Source organism: Plutella xylostella, chromosome 25 (assembly GCF_932276165.1).
Source record: "Plutella xylostella chromosome 25, ilPluXylo3.1, whole genome shotgun sequence".
NCBI classification, from domain to species: Eukaryota; Metazoa; Arthropoda; class Insecta; order Lepidoptera; family Plutellidae; genus Plutella; species Plutella xylostella.
Window position 1 is genome coordinate 8,358,785 of NC_064005.1, and position 19,919 is coordinate 8,378,703.

General features: G+C 38.6%; 1 protein-coding gene across 7 annotated transcripts in view; it reads right to left on the minus strand.

Annotated features, from left to right (window-relative positions):
* Positions 1-19,708, minus strand: part of LOC105382387 (steroid hormone receptor ERR1) — a 32,707-nt gene extending 12,999 nt beyond the window's left edge. The window contains exons 1-3 of one of the 7 annotated variants that reach the window (XM_038107248.2): positions 19,416-19,708; positions 17,419-17,523; positions 2,060-2,197 (exon numbers count right to left, since the gene is read on the minus strand). In XM_038107248.2, the coding sequence (XP_037963176.1) occupies positions 2,060-2,191 (132 nt within the window). In that variant the 5' untranslated portion in view covers positions 2,192-2,197; positions 17,419-17,523; positions 19,416-19,708. Of the gene's footprint in view, positions 1-1,780; positions 1,819-2,059; positions 2,198-9,662; positions 9,827-14,459; positions 14,640-17,418; positions 17,524-19,415 lie in introns of those variants that run through there. The other 6 variants (XM_038107247.2, XM_048630130.1, XM_038107246.2 and 3 more) reach the window with 6 other exon arrangements.
* Between the last annotated feature and the right edge of the window lie 211 nt (positions 19,709-19,919).

Below are 19,919 nucleotides of genomic sequence, written 5' to 3' on the forward strand. Positions count from 1 at the left end.
GTTCTATTGTAATGAGGCGTAAACAGCCATTCGCTAGTCAACGAGCCACTCAAATATGCTCCATATTGCAACACAATAAAATTAAATTTGTATTGTCAGTATTATGACATGAACATGACACAAGTTGCTCTTTCTACTTTTAGGTTATAATGGCAGTCGTTAGTATATTTCAAAAGTTGTTATTTTTTTCTAAATTATGTTATGGAAGAATTCTCGTAATCAGAAGAACTGGACACATTAAATTTATTACGCAGTATGAACGAGTAAACTGTGGCCAGCTGCGGAAAAGGACAGCAAAGACTATTGAAAAGTCGAGAGCCGTGTGCCCAAATATTAGGGAATATGCATATATTTTTATACTCTTATTCGATAGTTTAGATAAGGGGGTTTTGACCTTTGAGATATGCACAATGGTTCCATTCAAGAGAGCCAGGTGCAGGTTCTTACACCCCCGCAGATAATAGAATAGAATGACCCACTAACCCTAGTCTCTCTTACTGAGAACCATAGTTACAGTAAGTACTTACATACAATACAAATATTACTTTATATTCATATTGCCATAATAGCGTAATATTGTGTACAAAGGTCCTCTAGTTTGCGCGCTCCCATTTCAAAAGAGCTACTAGCAGCTATTTACGAGCTCCCATTACAAAAGAGCCACTGGTCACACTTTATTACCATTACAAAACAGCCACTGATCACACTTTATACACTTCCTTTTTCGTTTGTTACCATGACAACATTGGTTTGTTGAAAATACAAAAGTACTCTGTGATTACTTGATTAGGTAAAAAATCTATGCCGACTGACGGGACTCATTATTCTGAGCCGTGAAATTAAACGATTATGACGTCACGACAGCCCGCCATCCTGACGGGAATTTCAAAGTGGTCGTGATGGTTGTAATTTTTTAACTTTCTTTAAAATACCTTAAATTACTTATTTTGGCGTTGAATTTTTTTTTACTATAATAAAGTGATGTAAAACTATCCAATAAAAGTATAAAAAAAATTTACGCATATTCCCTATTTATTTGCAATAAAAAATGAGATCCGTATCGAACAAAGGAATACTTCTTGCCCCGGCCATGATCATTCGCTACTTCTGTACCTACTGGGAACCTGTGTCTCCAAAATTAGCAAAGAAAACATAATATTTGATAAAAGTGACAAACAATGTAAGTTAAATCTTATCGTTTGAGTGTGGTCAGTTACAGTTCAATGCGTGCAATAATAATAATTGTGTAATTTGTACTTGTATCTTAAACCATAATAATATTATGGTTATGTTTTGGATAAGTTATGATAGAAAGATTTCATACCGATACACTGTTCACAACCTGAGCCTTAGAACAAAGAGCTTCCTCGACTGATTACGTAAGCTTTTGTGCTATTCTAAATATAGCCTGCCCAATTTAAATGCAGGTTTGAACCAACTTCATCATGCACAGAATCAGCTAAAAGGTCTATTTTTTACACGGATGCTGTTTTTCTGTCGGTTTCTTCATCTTGCCATTACCGGCTAGGTTATCGAAGCCAGGAAAATACTAAACTATGTTTGCCTGGTGTTAGTGTTGACTCGAGACCTAATTTCTCTCTTCTGGACTTCTCTATACTATACTAGTCAAATGTCTATACTTCGTTAAATGACAACTTTTTACTCCTAAATCTAATTCATAATTCCCATGGGGTCAACTTGATAATGTGCTCTGTGAGGTGTTGGTACGGTAGCAGGTTACTCCTTCCCAAAATCGGCCTCCTGCTTGACCTCCCTTTACCTCTGTGGGCTGCATCATGGGCATGGTGAGCTGGTGCGCGGCGCCGGCGGGGGGCGAGTACGTCTGCTCTGCCCCTGCTTGACCTCCCTTACCTCTGTGGGCTGCATCATGGGCATGATTCATGATGCAGGCGTGAAATGTTTATAGGTACTACGCTAAATGACTTTATACTCTCATATTTATTTCACTATTTCCATGTTCCCATGCTAATGTGCAGTGTTTTACGGCAGCAGGTTACAAATTCCTGCTTTAAATCTTCTCTAGTCATCCCTCCCTTACCTCTGTGGGCTGCATCATGGGCATGGTGAGCTGGTGCGCGGCGAGCTCGGCGCCGGCGGGGGGCGAGTACGTCTGTTCGGCCTCCTGCTTCACGCGACGCAGCAGCGGGTCGCCGCCCACTGCCGACATCATCGACACCTGCGGAAGAGGGGGCAAGTTAGTCTGTGGAGTTGGATAGTTTCTTTCGACAGGTATACTCCTCAGTGACCAAGCAATTTTACGTTATTTAAAGAATATATCTATTTTAAAATACATTTGGTTAGTTAGGAGAGGATCTGCTACCGAACCACTATTGACCATCGACAATCTATTGTTTAGAGCGAATAGGACTTATATTTATGTAACTTGCAGCTCTGGAGATGTTCGACAGGTTGTTAATTGCTAAGTGTCAATGGAAGTACGGAAGCTGGTTTGTTCTTCAGGATTTTTCTAAGATTTGACAACAAAGCAAACGAACATTTGGCCTCGCCAACTCTACCATACAATTTTTGCAATATCCTCTATGTATAGTGACGAATGTCAACTGCTGAAACATTAACTCAGTGGAAGAGCTGAAACTAAATTGTAGGTGTTGGCAATATCGCCAAGTTTGTCTTTTTTATAGTAAGCGGTTATGAACTACTGATTTTTATGGACTAATTCACTTTTTTATAGATTTTTCTAATCCTCAAAGTAAAACACTGTAAAACTGCTTTAAGTACCTATTTACCGAAGTTACCTTGTGTGAAAACAAAGGGAACAGGAACTATTCGAGAATAGAAGGATCAAGAGATAATGTAAAATATAATAATAATAAAAACGTTAAATTAGTCATACATGCATGCACGACGACAACAGATGAATATTTAATAAAAATCTGAAAATGTGTGACACCGCTGAAAGTGGCTGAAACGGTTCTACCTTTTTTGGCATAAGATTTATTTGCCTAATCTCGTATTGCATAGTAACGTTTGGTCAAAGTCTCGTTACGCCGAAAATCGTATGGCATAAATCTCGTTTAGTAAAAAGTTATTTCGCATAACATTGTTTAGCCTAATAATGGTATGGCCAAATCTTGAATAGCCTAATAATGCTATGGCATAGGTTTATACGAAGTAATAATATTCGTTTGGCTTTAACTTTGACGGAGCGTCTCCCTACATAGCGCAAACTGGTGCCTTGTATTGTTTCCGCTGTTTGGAAAACGCTCCGCTTTGGTTTTGATGAACATGTGCACCTAACACGCTCCTCCTCGCTTTGCTCGTCGTCGCACCTATTTTTAGGTTTCGATCTCATGGGGTTTGTAATAATTATATTGGTCGTTAACTTTCGATTTTTTGATCATACAATGATATCGATTCTGAAGGCGGAAATTTTAAATTTAGAGACGTCAAAACCTTAATTTCTTTGTTTAAAATTCGACTCTATGATTGTTTCCGTAAATGTCATTTTATGCTAGCAATTTTTTTAGTTTGACAGCGTTAAAATTAGAATTTCTACCTTCAGAATCAACATCAATATCGTGATTTTCGGGATGTAGGAGAAAAATACCACAATTTGTACATTTACTACATACTTAATATATTATTTATTAAGATAACATTAGGAGAAACAAGATTATACATAGGTATAGACGAAAATAAATTTGAGCAAACGAAACTTAGGTGTTTACAGATTGTGCCTAAAGAGTTTTAGACGAAACGAGCCTTATGCCACATAAGTCTTGGCAAAGTGATGGTTCGGCCAAAAAAGTTTAGACCATACGAGTTATGCGAAATGAGTTTTGGTCAATAAAGATTATGCGAGATGAGCGGAACCCGGCTGAAACAACATCGCCAAGTGTAATTTTATTTGCAAACCGATGCATATCTAATCGACTATAAAAAATTGTGCCAAATCTTAAATCGTAAAAACCCGGATAATCATACCTACAGGAACAGTTTTAAAAGAATCGACTTTATAAATAAGTTATTTACTATAAAAACTTCGCAAGTAGGTCTTGGCAAAATACTGTTACACCTACCTAAATTTCGTTAATGTGTGGTCTTCTTTCACGGACGCATTCAATTCCCACATAAACGAATGATAAAAAACGTTCATCCACGCGTTGGTTAGCGAAAAAACATATTTATCTATCAGCGATAAAATAAGCTTCAAGGATGCACCAAAAGGTTCAATGCACCACTGACATTGCCGCGTTTTGTTTTGATAAATAAAAAGAAAATGGCATGACGCAACGAAGCCAGCGCAATAATTACCTATCAGCCACTTGCACTGCATATAGCCACTTATATACCTACTGAATTTAAATTACTTACAAAACACTTTATCGAGACTCGAGCATTTCATAATTAAATGTGTATTACGCATTTGCAGCGAGAGCAACCCCTTATATGAGATAATACGTGGATAATACGTACTTGTTGTTGTTATTTTGTAATAATTAATAACCGTTGATGCTATATTACAGTCTCGATAAAATTAAAGGGTACCTACAGAGACTAAGTGGATAATAAACTTAATTAAGATGTCTAATCAAATCATTCTATTTATAGATAAGTACTCTCTTCTTCGTCCCACATTTCCCCTAATTTTCAGACTTTCAACATTGATCAATATGATTTTATGTTCACGCTCAAAGCGTTAACAAACTTTATCAATAATTTTTAATTATGATTCCTTATCAAATCCGACTACAAACTCGAATTTCCCACTCCAAAATCATAACGAGTCAGTCATCTAAATAAACCAGCCATCGGCAACCCAAATCCGAACATTCATCACTCTGACTCAACACAAATACTCGCAGACAAAGAGGCAAGTATTGAGAACCGAGTGTGAAAGAGAGAGATGGTGAAAAATGTAGCAAGTATCCGGGCCACGAAATAGGCGCGTAGAAAAACCGACAAGGTTGGTGTAGGTCGTGCGGCTGTCGGGTCGGCGACCGAGCGTCCGCGGTCTCACCTCCAGCGAGTAGATAAACGACAAATAATTCGGCGGGTGCAATACACGCTTACACAACCACGCCAACATCGGCTAAGGTTCATCTAGGCACCGGGGAACGGGGCTCACGACTCTGGATGTGGGTTGCGGCTTTCCCCAAATCACCGTTGCAGAAAAGAGTTCCGATACGATGTCGTTTAGATGGATTCTGCTGCACCGTTTCAGGGTTTTAGTTAGAGCGGGTGATTATTCGAAGAACCCGGAAAATTTACAGAACTATGAGACATGAAAATCATGACTTAATTTATGAAACTGTGCTTTATAGCATCATTGAAATCATAATTATTAGGAACAGATGCAACGACAAGAAAATTGTGAATTCGTTTTCTTTGATAAAATATTATCAAACGATAATGCTGATTATAACACCTTTGTCGATGCCAATTTTTTACCGAGTCCTCGCGAAATTCCCAACATTCTTTTTTGCAGGCGAACGCAAATATTTCTTAAGCATTTTATAGGTTTCTATGCATCAGAATTCATCTCAAACGGTATGAATTATTTATGTCCAACACTACATATCGCCTTTTACCATGTCTCAAGCTCACGTGTGACGTCACGCACTTCTTTATTATTATCCGGACCTGCCTCAATAGGCCGCTTGAAAAAAATTCCGTGCTTTATCATATCGTATTAGTGATATAATTTGGCATGAAACGTTCCGATGCTGCGTCCTTGTCGCACTCATGTGTCTTGTCGAAGAGACAATCGTTTGCTCAGGTGTAATAATTTTCAATTTACACAGCCATACCCTTTAGTCAAGTCTAACTAAACTGTGTCGATTTTATCATGCACCGAATAAATTATTTCATGCAAATTGCAGATTTGGCCTTCGCTCGTCTACCTAGTATAATTTTTTGCTCGTCTGGCATCGCTCGATTGCCGAAATAAAGATCGTACTGCATTAGCGAAAGGATTTTTGAAATTCGCAACATATCATAATCACGAACATTCATGTCAGTGCATAGAGGAACCAGACTGATCCGGCGCAGTCCATGGCGATCATCAATAATGTATTTTACATACACAACGAAGACAAGCGCAGGGAACCTGCTAGCTTCGTCTTTCTCTTCAGTTATACGCTAAATTGAGGAATTTCTTTATGTTAGATGTGTTCCGGAAAGGCGAAGTTTGTGTGCCAGGAGTTTGGCAGTGTGTAGGTTCTCTAAGCGGTGGCCTTGGCCTTGGTCGCGGCAAAAAGTGGTTGCCAGCCGCTGCCGGCCCGGCGTGACGTCATTGGCGCATTTTATAGACTATCCAAACAATGAAGCGCTCCCTTGTCACCTACACCAGACTCGGCCAAATATTCCACTAGCACGTGCACCTGCTTAGACATTCTAACTATTCTGAGGAAGAGAATTTAAATGTCGAAGTGATGGCCTTCATGATGACTGGGGGCTCTTTGTTTGTCCAATTTGGGAATTGGATGAAGAAATTATGCGATCGTTGTATGATTTGATGTGTTATCGGAAACCGTTTCGAACCAATATTGTTAGTGAAGCAAAATCAATAGAAGCCAAAAATAGACTTGCGATAGATGTCTGCCTATGAAATACGTAGGTAGACACCAAGTTACAAGCTGAACTTGTGAAATAATAATTCCACCGGCGGCGTCGAAGTCTAAATATGGGGTACAAGGACGTATCAAATATTCAAACATAATACAATGCAATCCTGTGTTTAAAAACTTAAACATCATGATTGCATAACTTTGAATCATACGCAAGGTAAAATTATTCGGTGCCAGCCGTTTCAAGCGTGAACCTGACCTAGGAATCGAAGAAGCCTCTCCCAGGGACGCAGCGGCGGATGTAGACTAAAATAGGGAGTGGGGGTTAGAAGGGTTTGGGGTCCTGGGCGGGGTGGTGGTGCGGGCGGCGGGGCGGGGGCGGGTGCGTCTAGACGGCGGCCTTGACCACGCGCGACTCGGCGAGGTCGGCGCGACCCACAGACCGAGTGCGCCGCGGAGCCACCGCCGCGGTCTCTGAACTCGAGCCGATTCGACATTGCGCCGACTTTGAGGTGAGCAGAATAGCGCAGATAGGCGTCGGGTCAACGGCCTCCCCAACGCGCCTGCACAATATCACTGAGGACGAGGCAGCAGCTGCCGCGTGACTGTTGCGCAACACCCGCTGCCGGCCTATCTCAAGCTGGATCGAATTAGGCCACGTTTCATTACCATACGTGGCTCGAGCCACATGACAAGCATGAGGCGAGCCTTTACATGATCCAACGTGCGATAACCAACTAACCTGCAATGGGATTAAGGTGAGGACCGCTATGCACTCTGCAGTTGTACGGCGACACGCCTCCACAACTGTCTCAAACCTTAAAAACATGTGAATGCACGCGTGCCGATAATGCGGCATACAAAGAAATAGCTCTGCAGAATTTGCCAAATACCAAAAGGGGCTTGAAAATTGGGGCCCCAAGGCGGTCATTGGCGTGGAAAATTGGTCCAGAGACGAGTATGTGCTCCAAGGCGAGTCATCACGCGCACGACCTACGTCAAGGTGTAACTTGTAACGCTAGCAACGGGAGCAGTAGAGAATTGCCTTCCGCCGCCGCGCCCGTATCAATCATAGAGTGACACTAGTTTCAAAACTAGCACAACTTATGTATGTTTTGGTCTGTGGTTTAGTAATGCTTTCGACTGTATGGAATCCGGCTGAATTTGACGTAATACTATGCGCTTTTCTCCAGTTTTATACCAAATGTAGGTCATATAAGATCAGAAGACAGGCACAATTTCAAGCGCCTACTAACTACTACACTTTTATCTATATCATAGTTTTCATCACTTAATATGATCAGGAAATCCTTTCAGAGGCTCCACCCGAGAATCCAATGGTGGAATGAGCGACCGACAAAGCTACTGATGGGACATCATCATTATTATTGCTGCCGTAACTAACGATATCAACTCAAAATGATCTTATCCCGCTTGTTTGATACGCCGAAAAGCCTAAATACAATTTAGAGATCCAATATAAGGCAGTCGAGACAAAGACTAGCAATTCTCAGAAATCGTATTACCAACCTGCGTCGTCGTCAGACAAATCTGTTGTGAAACTGAAAGGTAATTTTGGACTAGGAGGGTTACTCTATACTGACGAAAAACGCGAGCTGACGTGCAATCGGCACTTTTAATAAACGAGATAGGGTCGTGGCTCACCCAGCAGCGCTCTGAAACTTCGTTCATCGTCATATAAAGTGACCCCCCAGGTGTGATAGAGTGAGGCAGACTCTGCGTTCATTATTGAGGGAGCAAGGACCGGTCGACCTACACCTCGGCATATGGTGCCCGCTTACGGAACATACACCTATGTAGATGATGTACTAGAATATTCTGGAAAGTTTTTAGGGTGTGTCTACAATTTTATTACTTACATGTTTTTTTTACTTTTTATCTGTAAATAAAACGAATTAAGTACCTACCAAAACTAGGACCAAGTTAAAAGATATAAGCATAAATATATTTTTAGATTTCAACCCTATTTCAACCGCCCTACATGATTTTTTAATGAAATAATAACGAGGTACAAAACCTTCCTATTTGCTGCCTATTTGTGTATTTTTATACCCAGACGAAGGGAAATCAATACTTGTTGATGATACAATGTATTTCGATTTAGATACATTATTAGATTAAAGTTATTTAAGACATCATAATTTTACAGGTCACAAGACTGATGGAATCTCAATTAATTAATTTTTTAGAAGTACTGTGATCTTTCTGAAAGAAGTAAATAAATCTTCACAGGAGATAAATGGACTTTTTTAAATGTCAGACGTCTCGTTATTTAGAAACAAAATAATATTCACGCGTTTAAAAAATGTTATGATACAGACATACATTTATCACTTTTGCTTTTACATAACTATTATTAATCTAAAGCTAATTAAATGGTAGTTCAGTATGATGTGAACATACAGTAGTTTTCCCGTTTTTTGTATGACTTGTTGGATCATTGGCAAATCATTCGACAGGCCCACAGCCTTCCCTGGTTCGATCCCGGCAATAGTGGGTACCAAAATGAGTTCCACTGATATGAAATTTGTAGCTTTATGTACAATTTTACATAGTTGTCTATAAATGAGGGAACAATAGTGGGCTAAGGACTAATCATAGATTACCTTGGGGGACCCCTGAAAACTAGCGTCGTGACCTTTTGGTCAGATGCATAGCAAATGCTGAACTTTCCCCTTTAAATTGAAGGCTAGAGGAAATAGCATCCACTCAATAAGAGTCTGATATAAGGTAGATAAATAGTTTTAAAGTCATTATATTCAAATACAGCTAGATAAGAAGACCGGTACAAAAAAGTACTTTACTAACCTACTCTTCCCTACCTCCCCATTCCATATTATGTATTTATTGGGAGATTAGGTACGGCTATGGGCTGTATTTCATTCCAACTGGAATAAGCAATTATGATCTCCACTCGTTAGGTAGGTACCTACTGAAATGCCAAAATCTTATTTTTATGCACAATGCGCGCATAATTAACAAATGTAGCCTAACAACAAAATTTATTGCAAAGAGCAAAAAAAAAACATTGCAATAAGGATGCTCCAACCATTTGCACAGTATACGCACGGCATTTCCAACTTTACTCACTTCATTTTTAGGTTCCAATCCGATCGTCTGCAGTGTGGACGTGAGATGCGAGAACAGGAAATCTTCATCACACATTTTGCTAACACTCGCGATAGTAATAATATACAGATTCTGTTAACGCCTCGGCTGCCGGGCCAGTGACATCGCGGTGTAGAGGCGACGCACGCACTGCCACGCACTCGTACGCACAATCCCCCCCCTTACCCCCGCCGCTGCGCACGCGCCGCCCCTTCACCGCACGTGCTGCCCAGCGCTCAGATTGGTCCCTTCAACCGTGTCAAGGTACGATCTTACCGCTGCCAATACCTACAAGCACACTATTGGTCGGTTCTGTTGATGTTTTCCCTACCCCTTTGCTCTTTAAGTTGTTAGCTGTTAGATTAGAATCTTGGTTGATAACCTCGTGTGGTGTTTGCTGCTTGTAGTTGTTACACAAATTAGATATTCGTTTTGAGCTATATTAATAACTGGTACACAATTAAGGGCAACTCAATCATCCCAAAGATTGTGAATTTGAGGCGTGTTTGGTACTGAGGAATAGTTTGAAGTCGAAAGTTTTGAAACTTATTATACTTCAATGTTTGTGAATTACGAGTGCCCAGACAGTAGTCCGTTTTACTACAACGTTTAGTGTAGTTTGTTCGTCTATTATTCGTATATCTTTTATTTTGGTCTATCCGTAGAAAATATTTTAATTAAAACTGTATTATACAATTAAATCTATAAAATTTATTCAGGTTTTCATCAAGTTGTAAAATGTTAATTAATTCCAAATGATAAAATAAAAAGCAGTAAAACTTGCAAGAAGTGTCAAAACATTATTTTATGGGCAAAGTTAGGTCACAGGCCAAGGATTTCATAAATACCAGGATGTGTGTGTATGTGTACTAGCGAACTACAAACAGTACACACCAACGAAAAATTTCTATCAAGATCAGCTACATAATTACTTTCTATGAAAAGATTTACTTCAATGTGATCCGCAAAACTAAATAGGTTGGTCAAGAAATTATCTAACCTTTAAAAGGCAGGCTTTAAAGTTTAACCTTTAATTAAAATACCTTGGTTGGCTATTTTTCAAAATCTTCTTGCAATCCTCTTTCTTGTGATTTTAGTGAGCATAGATCATTCTTAGCTTACTATACTTCACAACCAAGCTGTTTCAGTACCGAGCGCTAGATTTATCGCAAGACTTAATTTCTCCACGAAAACACGGCCCAGACAAGCCCTAGGTTCTATATATAGGTACTTGTTGTCTAAGGACAGGCTTGGCGTCGGCGCGGCGGCGGCAGAGCACTTAGAATTTCGGCTATAGGGCTATCTCTTTACCCTGTAACTTAATTAAAGGTGATTTAATAAACCCATGTGCAGCTGCTAAGAGCTCAAATATGCTCCTTAACCACAGAGTCTGTGTCCTTAACACATTGTGCTCATAATTATTTTCAACATTACGCTGCCGTTATATTGTCTGTGCTTGTAGACTGCATGATGTCATATATGTAAACAAACAACAAAGGAGACTGAAAGCCTTGCAGTTTTTCCATGATCCAAACTGCAGTACCCGCGGACCGATCATTGAATTTCAGCGAGAAACATGACGTCAAAATTAGGATATGATTGAATCTTCACAGATGGCAACCCTATAAATAATTGCCTCTCCTTCGAGAGAGTCGGTGTGGGAGGAGGCCATCCGTGGAATAACTCGACTACGTCTGTGTGCGTTTCTAATACAGCTGAAATTACTAGTGTGTGAGTGCCGCCGCCGGTTCATTGTCAAGGCCAACAACCAAATCTCCCGCTCAAGCCCCCCTCACTCCCGCCTCCCACCATCCTCACCCAATTATTTGGCTCGCCCAAAAATTTCGACTTGTCTGCTTCACATTGCCGATCTAGCTACTGCTGATAAATCGAACCGCGGTACTAAGCCAGCATTATGCAGCGCTGCGTAATCAGGAAGGGAATTAATGGCATGCATTGTTGGTAGGAGCTTGATGCCGCGGACGCGATAATTGCTTATTTTAAAATGTATATTGCATATAATACCTATATAGCATTCCGCACATTTTTTGTGGATTTTAAAGGGTTAGAAAAAATTTAAAGAACTTGTTTGGGCATCAGTCTAGAGACATCAAATGTGCAACAAAGGAACTACTTTGTATATGCCACGGAGACCACCCAATTTTGATTCCTTGACTGGTTCCTAAGCCAAATTAGTACGTGCAACAAGCGCATGGAAGCTATTAGCTTTGTTAGCAAGTCGGTGCTGGTGTAATTTGAAACAAAATCACCTTCAATGATCAGACCTTGAGTGATTTAGTTTTGTCTAGCCAGACTGACTGGCTGATTGTTATCATATTTTATTTAACACAAGTTGGGTTGGTTATCGATTCACCACCTCGCTCGAACGAGGAAGTGACAAACTACCAGGCAGACGTTGCATAATCAGACATTGATAAACCTTTGAACGTGCAACTTTTATAATGTTACATTAAAACGGCAAAGGCCGATATGTAATTAATTGTCTTTACGTAATCGACGTTTTTAAACCATGGGATCTAACTAAACCCAATTAGCATTAATTTTATAATATACTGAAATCAATTGTACCAAGACGTTTAATTGAATAAAATAGTAGCGGAAGTATTAGCCACCATTATCAGTGGCATATGTCCATGACCATTTCGTCTGATAACCCTTGATCAGTATCTCACATATTCCACTATTATAGCAAAACAAAACGAGCAATCTGACTACAGGCAGACAGAAGTATCAGCTAATAATATGAGAATTCAATGATGGATTGCGCTAAAAACAACATTATGATTAAATTATTGCAAGATAAACGATGAACTAGACTAACAATGTAGGAGATTTGTGTTTTATGTATTCTATGATTAGGATTGAATTTAATAGCAGTTAACTTGGAACCTGATGTTGGATTTTTGAAGATATTTTCTTTGGTTTCATTCTTATTCGCATATGTTTCAGATTTATTGTTAATATCTTATTTTAGGCTATCAATTGTTTCAGTGGGTTACACTCTATCTCAAATTATTTCATTTGCATATATATTTATTATTTCTTTGCTCTTGCGTAAGTTACCTTCTTTATTAACATAATTCCATATCCTTCGTAACTTAATGTTGGTCTGAATTTGATTGGCATTTTGAATTTTATTGGTTTTTATAATAAGTACATTCATTGTATAACTTCCTTCGACAAAATTTATTTGGTTACTATGGAACAATTATGTCAGTATTCGTGTGTGCAGATAAAGGAGTCAGAGATAAGGTGCAGTCAAGGCCGGAACAGTATCTTGTATGCAGTTGCAGAAAAAAGATAAGATACGACGTTTTATATTTAATTCACTTTCTTTGTTTTATCGGAGATATAACAAAATGTATCGGAAAAAAAGTCTAGGATGCGTTAGATATGTAACAAAATAAATTATTCTATTTCATCAAATAGCATCCGTTAGAATCAGAATGAAACCTGCTCCAGTTCCGGTAAACTTCTGGTAAGTTGCGCTTGCACCAGGAAGAAAAGGCAATATTATCAGTATCAGAGTCCTTCAAACTGATAATTCCTTAATATTGATATGCTTATAATTATTTCATGACGATGACGCCAATGAATGCAATATAAGTAATTATGTGTATTATAATTGTATATTAGAAAAAAATACCCAAATAATAATATAGAAGATCGAAATTTAGGATTCAGATAGCAACTTGCATGCTAGCATCAAAATAAACCTTGAAATAAAACGTGAACAATTAAGAGACCGACCGTACACCAGAAGAGCGCACGGAAAACGAATTTCTGGCGATCGTAAAAATAGAAGAAAAAAAAACCGTTACAGCCCGGCCGCGTCATACAACAGCAATATGTAATAGGTATATGCTCTTCGATAAAATTTAAAACGGTGCGGAGAACATTAAATATGATGACCCAGATAGTTGAGTTAAAGAAAACCGAATTAAATAAAGGAAAGGTTACTAAACATCCAACAGGAGAAGACTTAAAAAGGCAAGCACCGACCGAGACGGAAGTGTAGAAAATCCTAGAGCTCGCATATGAAATTAGTGCCGCTAAAATGCGTGCGTCAGACAAGAATTTCGCTAGGCGCGAGGTAGGCCATGGTTCCGAGTAGGCGTCGACGGCGCGATCGATACCAGTCGTTGAGGCAGGTCGGGGGCGACAACGCCATGGCTTCGGACACTCTCGAACAGAGAGCCTACCGAAAAAAATATACGCATATTTAGATGAGACATTCATATTTCGTAGTCAGTAGGAATGTTTTCATGATCTAACGATGATCAGAGAAATTGCTTGAGGCCAATAGCAAAAAAATAGTACCAGTTGAAAGAAAGAATTATGAATTTATATAATGTTGACAGAATGCGCCAAAACGAAAAAATATAATTTAATCAACTGTATAATTAATTGAACAAACATGCAAAGCGTGTTTAATCTTGAACATAAATTAATGTCTTGAGTCTAGACAATCAAAGTTTTTGTATTTATTGATTCACCGGTAATTCTAAATATACCAAAAATAAATGCATTCGACATTACAAATAAATAATGCTTTTGATGAAGAAGATTGTTGTAAAAACGATATAAAAACAAACGTTAGAGCCGGCAATTAAATAAATGCGAATGTTAATTTCAGCGCTGTAGATAAAATGTTAGCCTAGGTCAAGGTAAACCGAAAACCGGCAAAAATTATGAATGTTATGAAAACGGATTAAAAAAACGATGTTATGATGTGTATAAAAATATACGGAGACTCACCACATCATCCATCCAGTCCATGTCGGTTCGATTCATGTGTAGACGGTTAGGTTAAGTTAGAAGTCTAGATGTAGACTGGGCCTGTGTCGCGAGCACACTGGCCGCCGCGACGCTCGGTGCGAGAGTGCAGTCGGTGTCGCGTGTTGCACCGAAAATTCGTATCCACCCCCCGGCCCGCGCCGCCCCCGCACCCCGCTCGCAAATTTTCAAACTTCGAATCTGTATCGCGCAACGCCATCTATGGACGATCGAGCGCCCCCTCCCCTGTTGGTGGCCTTGAACTTGACTGAGCGTCGCGACCCACATTCGAGCTTGCCGCCCGCGCCCCGCGCCGCCCCCGCGACGCCCGCCGCGCCGCGCATTGTCACGGTCGAGTCGCCTGAATGGAACTAAATGCGGCATAAGGCCCGTTTTCGCGGATGCCATTTTACCGTAACACTCTCGGTTTCGTTACATCACCGCGGCGCCGGCGCTCGCCGCCAACCGACGAGGATTATGTGCTTGTATGCAAACAGTTTGACAGTATCTACTGTAAGTTGACAGTAAGTATCTACTTACAATCTTTTTCGGAGAAAACCAGTTGGTTCCATTTAAGTTGTTTTACTAAGCTTTATAGTGTCAATAATTTTAAAATCTAATAATAGCAAATCAGCATTTTTTTGAAAATATTTCAGAACGTTTATCTTTTTTATCCATTTGCGTACCTACCTTTGCGTATAGGTACTTTAAGTGATCTCTCTTTTACACGCTCGCAGTCGCGGGGTTAAGTGAAATAAAAAATATGTCATCATACAAATATTTCTTTTTATATTCATAGAGCTGTGAAATATTATGTATAAACCATTTTGTTTGAATTTCATTCCCTTTAATATAAAGGGTGGAAATATAAATAGGGCACTGGAGGGAAACTACTGTACTTAAATATTTAAGTTCACATAATAAGACCATCTACTAATATTATTAGCGTGAAAGTATACAGTGCCTATGTGTGCATCTTTTTTATTCTTTCACGTAAAAAAAACCCTATAGACCAATTTTCATTACATTTTGGATGTAGTAAGCTTGTCATCCTCAATCTTTCTATATTTATAAAAGCGAAAGGTCACGTATACATACACTGACTCGTCACGAAATCTCAGAAACTACAAGTGCTAGGAGTCTGAAATTTTGCATGCCTTTTATGACTTAGGTCACCTGGTACTAGTTATTATTCTGTGCTTAGGTGCACACTAGACGGGTTTTTGGGAAATTCAACCCGTAAAGGGGTGTCAAACTATTAGTTTTAGGGTTTTGAAATTTGGAAGGTACGTAGCTTTGGTACCGGTACCGAAGAGGGGTGCACTAAAAAAAGGTTTTCCCAAAATTCCCACGGGAACGGGAATTAGCGGAAAAATCATTTTTTATGAAAAATCTAAACTGCATAAGTTAGAGTTAGACGATAAGTTAGAAATGCTAGTTAACTCATATTATAATTTTTATCCCAGAATTTGGATACAGTACCTACTTACTTACCATAGACATATTCACGCTGCGACAAATTGTACAGAAGATCGAGTACAATTTGCCATTATGGTTAGCGCGGGTGGACTATGAGAAGGCTTTTGATTTGATCCACACGTGGGTGGTGCTAAGGGCCTTATAACAGTGCCACATTGACTACAGGTATATCGAAGTGTTGAAGTGCTTGTATATGACCGCCACTATGCCAGTACGAGTACAGGACCAGACTACGGAAGATGATATAGATATTGGAGATGTTATATTATATCTCCGAAGCTTTCCACTAATGAGATGGAAGATGCCTTCAAACTCCTGGACTGGGAAGAACGCGGCATGAATGTCAACGGCGAATACATCTCTCACCTTCGGTTTGCTGACGATATCCTGGTTATGGCAGAATCGTTGGAAGACCTCATCCAAATCCTCCAAGACCTCAATCATACATATGCATATGCTCACGACTGTAATCCCCGAAGGGGTAGTCAGAGGTGAGTCACCCGCTTTTCGCTGTACATTGTACTCACGTGACCTCAATCATCTCAAGATGAATATGGACAGGTTAAAAATCATGGCCAATTCTCAGGTAGCCCTCATTTCAATATCAGTAGGGAACCCTCCATGGTCACCACGTGGTCAACAATTACATCTACCTTGGACAAATAGTCCAACTAGAAAGATCCAACTTCGAGAAACAGGTCACACGACGAATCCAACTTGGCTAGGCAGCGTTTGGGGAGTTACGAAGCGTCTTGACGTCCTAAATTTCTCAGTGTCTCAAAACGAAAGTATTCGATGTATTGCCAGTGATGACCTACGGTGCCGAGACGTGGTCTCTAACTTTGAATAGGGTCGGAGTCACTAAGCTGATATGGGAGACCACGTACCGGCAAGCGCAGCGATCCCCCCCCCCCCCTGCAAGATGGACGGACGAATGTACCACTAATCACAAGCGTCGTTTTTATGGCGAATCGCGATATAGCGATTTAGTGAAGTTTATCTACATCGACAATTTGGTAGAAATCGTAAAAGTCGCAAGGAAAATAATTGCAAGATACTTATGTCATGAATTTTGACCTATCCAAACTATAATGCCACATTATAGTACCAATCAGAGTGCCACTAAAATTCATCATCATCCATTATCAGCCCGTATCTGGCCACTGCTGGGTATAAGCCTCTCAAATAAGCCACTAAAATTAGTATTAATTAATTTAGTCCTGTTAAAAACTTATCAACCTCAACCTTACAATATTCAGGATCCCATAAATATTGATCTCATAGGTTTTCAGGACGGTCACTTTTCAACGTAATTACCTATTTAATATTTTTTTAAATATACCATTGCCTTTTTAAACAAGGTTTAATATAGTAGGTATTTCACCATGTATACAGGTATAACACATAGCTTTCATAAAATATTTCTGTATCAGAACTAATCATTAGACTAAACTAAACATACCTTAAAGTAATGGGGACAGTGCAATGGCAGCTACATTTTACTCAGCGAATCTTCAGGATGTCTAAATATTCTTGAACTGCTAAGCTGATGCGGAATAATTTTTACCTGAAAGCAAGCAAAAAGATTTATAATGCCACCTAGTGTTGAACATTGGAACTAAATTATGTTTTTGAAAGCCAGTTGTCTTGAACATTTTTACAGTGCTACATAATCTCTAAGTTCTATACTTACCTATAATTTTTAGGGTTCCGTAGCCAAAATGGCAAAAACGGAACCCTTATAGTTTCGTCATGTCCGTCTGTCCGTCTGTCCGTCTGTCCGTCTGTCACAGCCGATTTACTCGGAAACTATAAGTACTACAGTGATGAAATTTGATGGGAATATGTGTTGTATGAACCGCTACAAAAATATGACACTAAATAGTAAAAAAAAGAATTGGGGGTGGGGCCCCCCATACATGTAACTGAGGGATGAATTTTTTTTTTTCGATGTACATACCCGTGTGGGGTATCAATGGAAAGGTCTTTTAAAATGATATAAAGTTTTCTAAAAAACATTTTTCTTAAAGTGAACGGTTTTTGAGATATCAGCTCTCAAAGTCGTAAAAAGTATGTCCCCCCCCCTCTATTTTTATAACTACGGGGTATAAAATTCTAAAAAAAATAGAGGTGATGCATGCTAATTAACTCTTTCAACGATTTTTGGTTTGATCAAAGTATCTCTTATAGTTTTTGAGATAGGTTGATTTAACTGTAATATTATATTTGCTGCTACGGAACCCTTTGTGTGCGAGCCCGACTCGCACTTGGCCGGTTTTTTTTATACTGGAATGCCCATGGTAAGCCTATTAAACAAACATGACAATACTATTTAGGCTACTTACTAAAAGATAAATTGACAAAAAATATTCATGTAAGTTCCTGTAAGTTCAGCATGTCAGAGTTGAAAGCCCAGTTGTTAAGGTATGGTATTCATATTCCCATAATTGGAATGATACTTTTGGTTACATAAAAAACCCTCAACAAATTTAATAGTGATTTGTTGAAAACAAAAATTAATGTTGTTTTTAAACATAGGTAATTAATTTTAAAGGTAAAACTCCCAGTATATTTTTCTTCTTGGTCTTGTATGGGGTGATGGATGGCAATAGGCTAGCATTCTTTTAAATGGGTAATAAAAACATAACACTGGCAAAACTGTATCAGTAAGTATGTTACAGTTTATAACATAACTTAATATAATTATGCACTTTATAACAATGTCTTATAGTAAATTACCTAGGTACTAAACTTAAATTTAAGCTGAGTTGAATAATTATAAAGTTACTTTGAACCATCATGGCATCATATTGTTCACACAATAGATTTTTAAGTGTCTTTTATTTCCCGAGATGTGACGGGGACGGGTTAACTAAGGTTGACTTTAAGTTCTATCTCCAATTGCTAAAAGTATTTAAAATTGAATTTTTATATTTATTATATTCACTGACGGACATTTTACAGGTGACAATAAATGTTTAGAATAGAATTGAATAGAATATTGAACACCACATAAATCAGACATACAAAAAACATACTTATAGACTAGAACTAATGTACAATAGGCGGCCTTATTGCTGAGAGTGATCTCTTACAGGCAACCTTATATAGTCCACCTACAACTACACACTTTCTGTCCTTAAAATGTCTAGGGAAGGCAGCAATAAAGATTGACCAAAGCAAAGACTAAAATATTATAACTCCTTAAATGTTACTTTGTGTACCTATACCAGAACCCACACTATTAAAATGTACTGAAATGTATTTGACATATAGGGGTAATAACTTTAATCTAAATTGTGATATATTACGGCTATGCTTTTGTCGGACTTTAATTTGTATTAAGGCTGGAAATAGTATCCATAATTTTAGGTTAACTTTAATGAGTAAATATCATCAGGGTTCCAAGGCACTATTATGTAAACAGCTAGAGCAATATTAGAAACAAATTTGACTTACCAGTGACTGGTAATGAACTTGCTGAAAGTGATTTTATCCTATGATAGCTGCTGATACTCAAAAGATGACTATTGGTCGAGAAAATAAGAACGCAGAAAAAGAAATGATGATGTAAATTAAACAGATTTGTTGACAGCTATTTTCGATTATATCTCGGCAAATTTGTGTGCCTTCTATTGTCTTGTATTTCCGAAATGGATCTGGAATATCAAAATCACTTTATTTATGATGAATTTTGCATTTATTTACACAAAAATGCATTCAATACACAGAGAAAGAAAGAGAAAGTAAAAATTTCTGGTAGCTCTTGTCAGTGTCAAAATTACTGAAATATTATTCTGTGCTACTACAACCTGACAAGGACAAGAGTGAAGAGGGTGCATTAATATCGATCGAAAAGCGAAAAAACTCAAAAACAACATCGAATCATTCAAAAAATGAGAATAAATCTAAAAAAAAACAGAAACAAGAAAATAATCTTATGAAAAAAGAAATATTTAACAC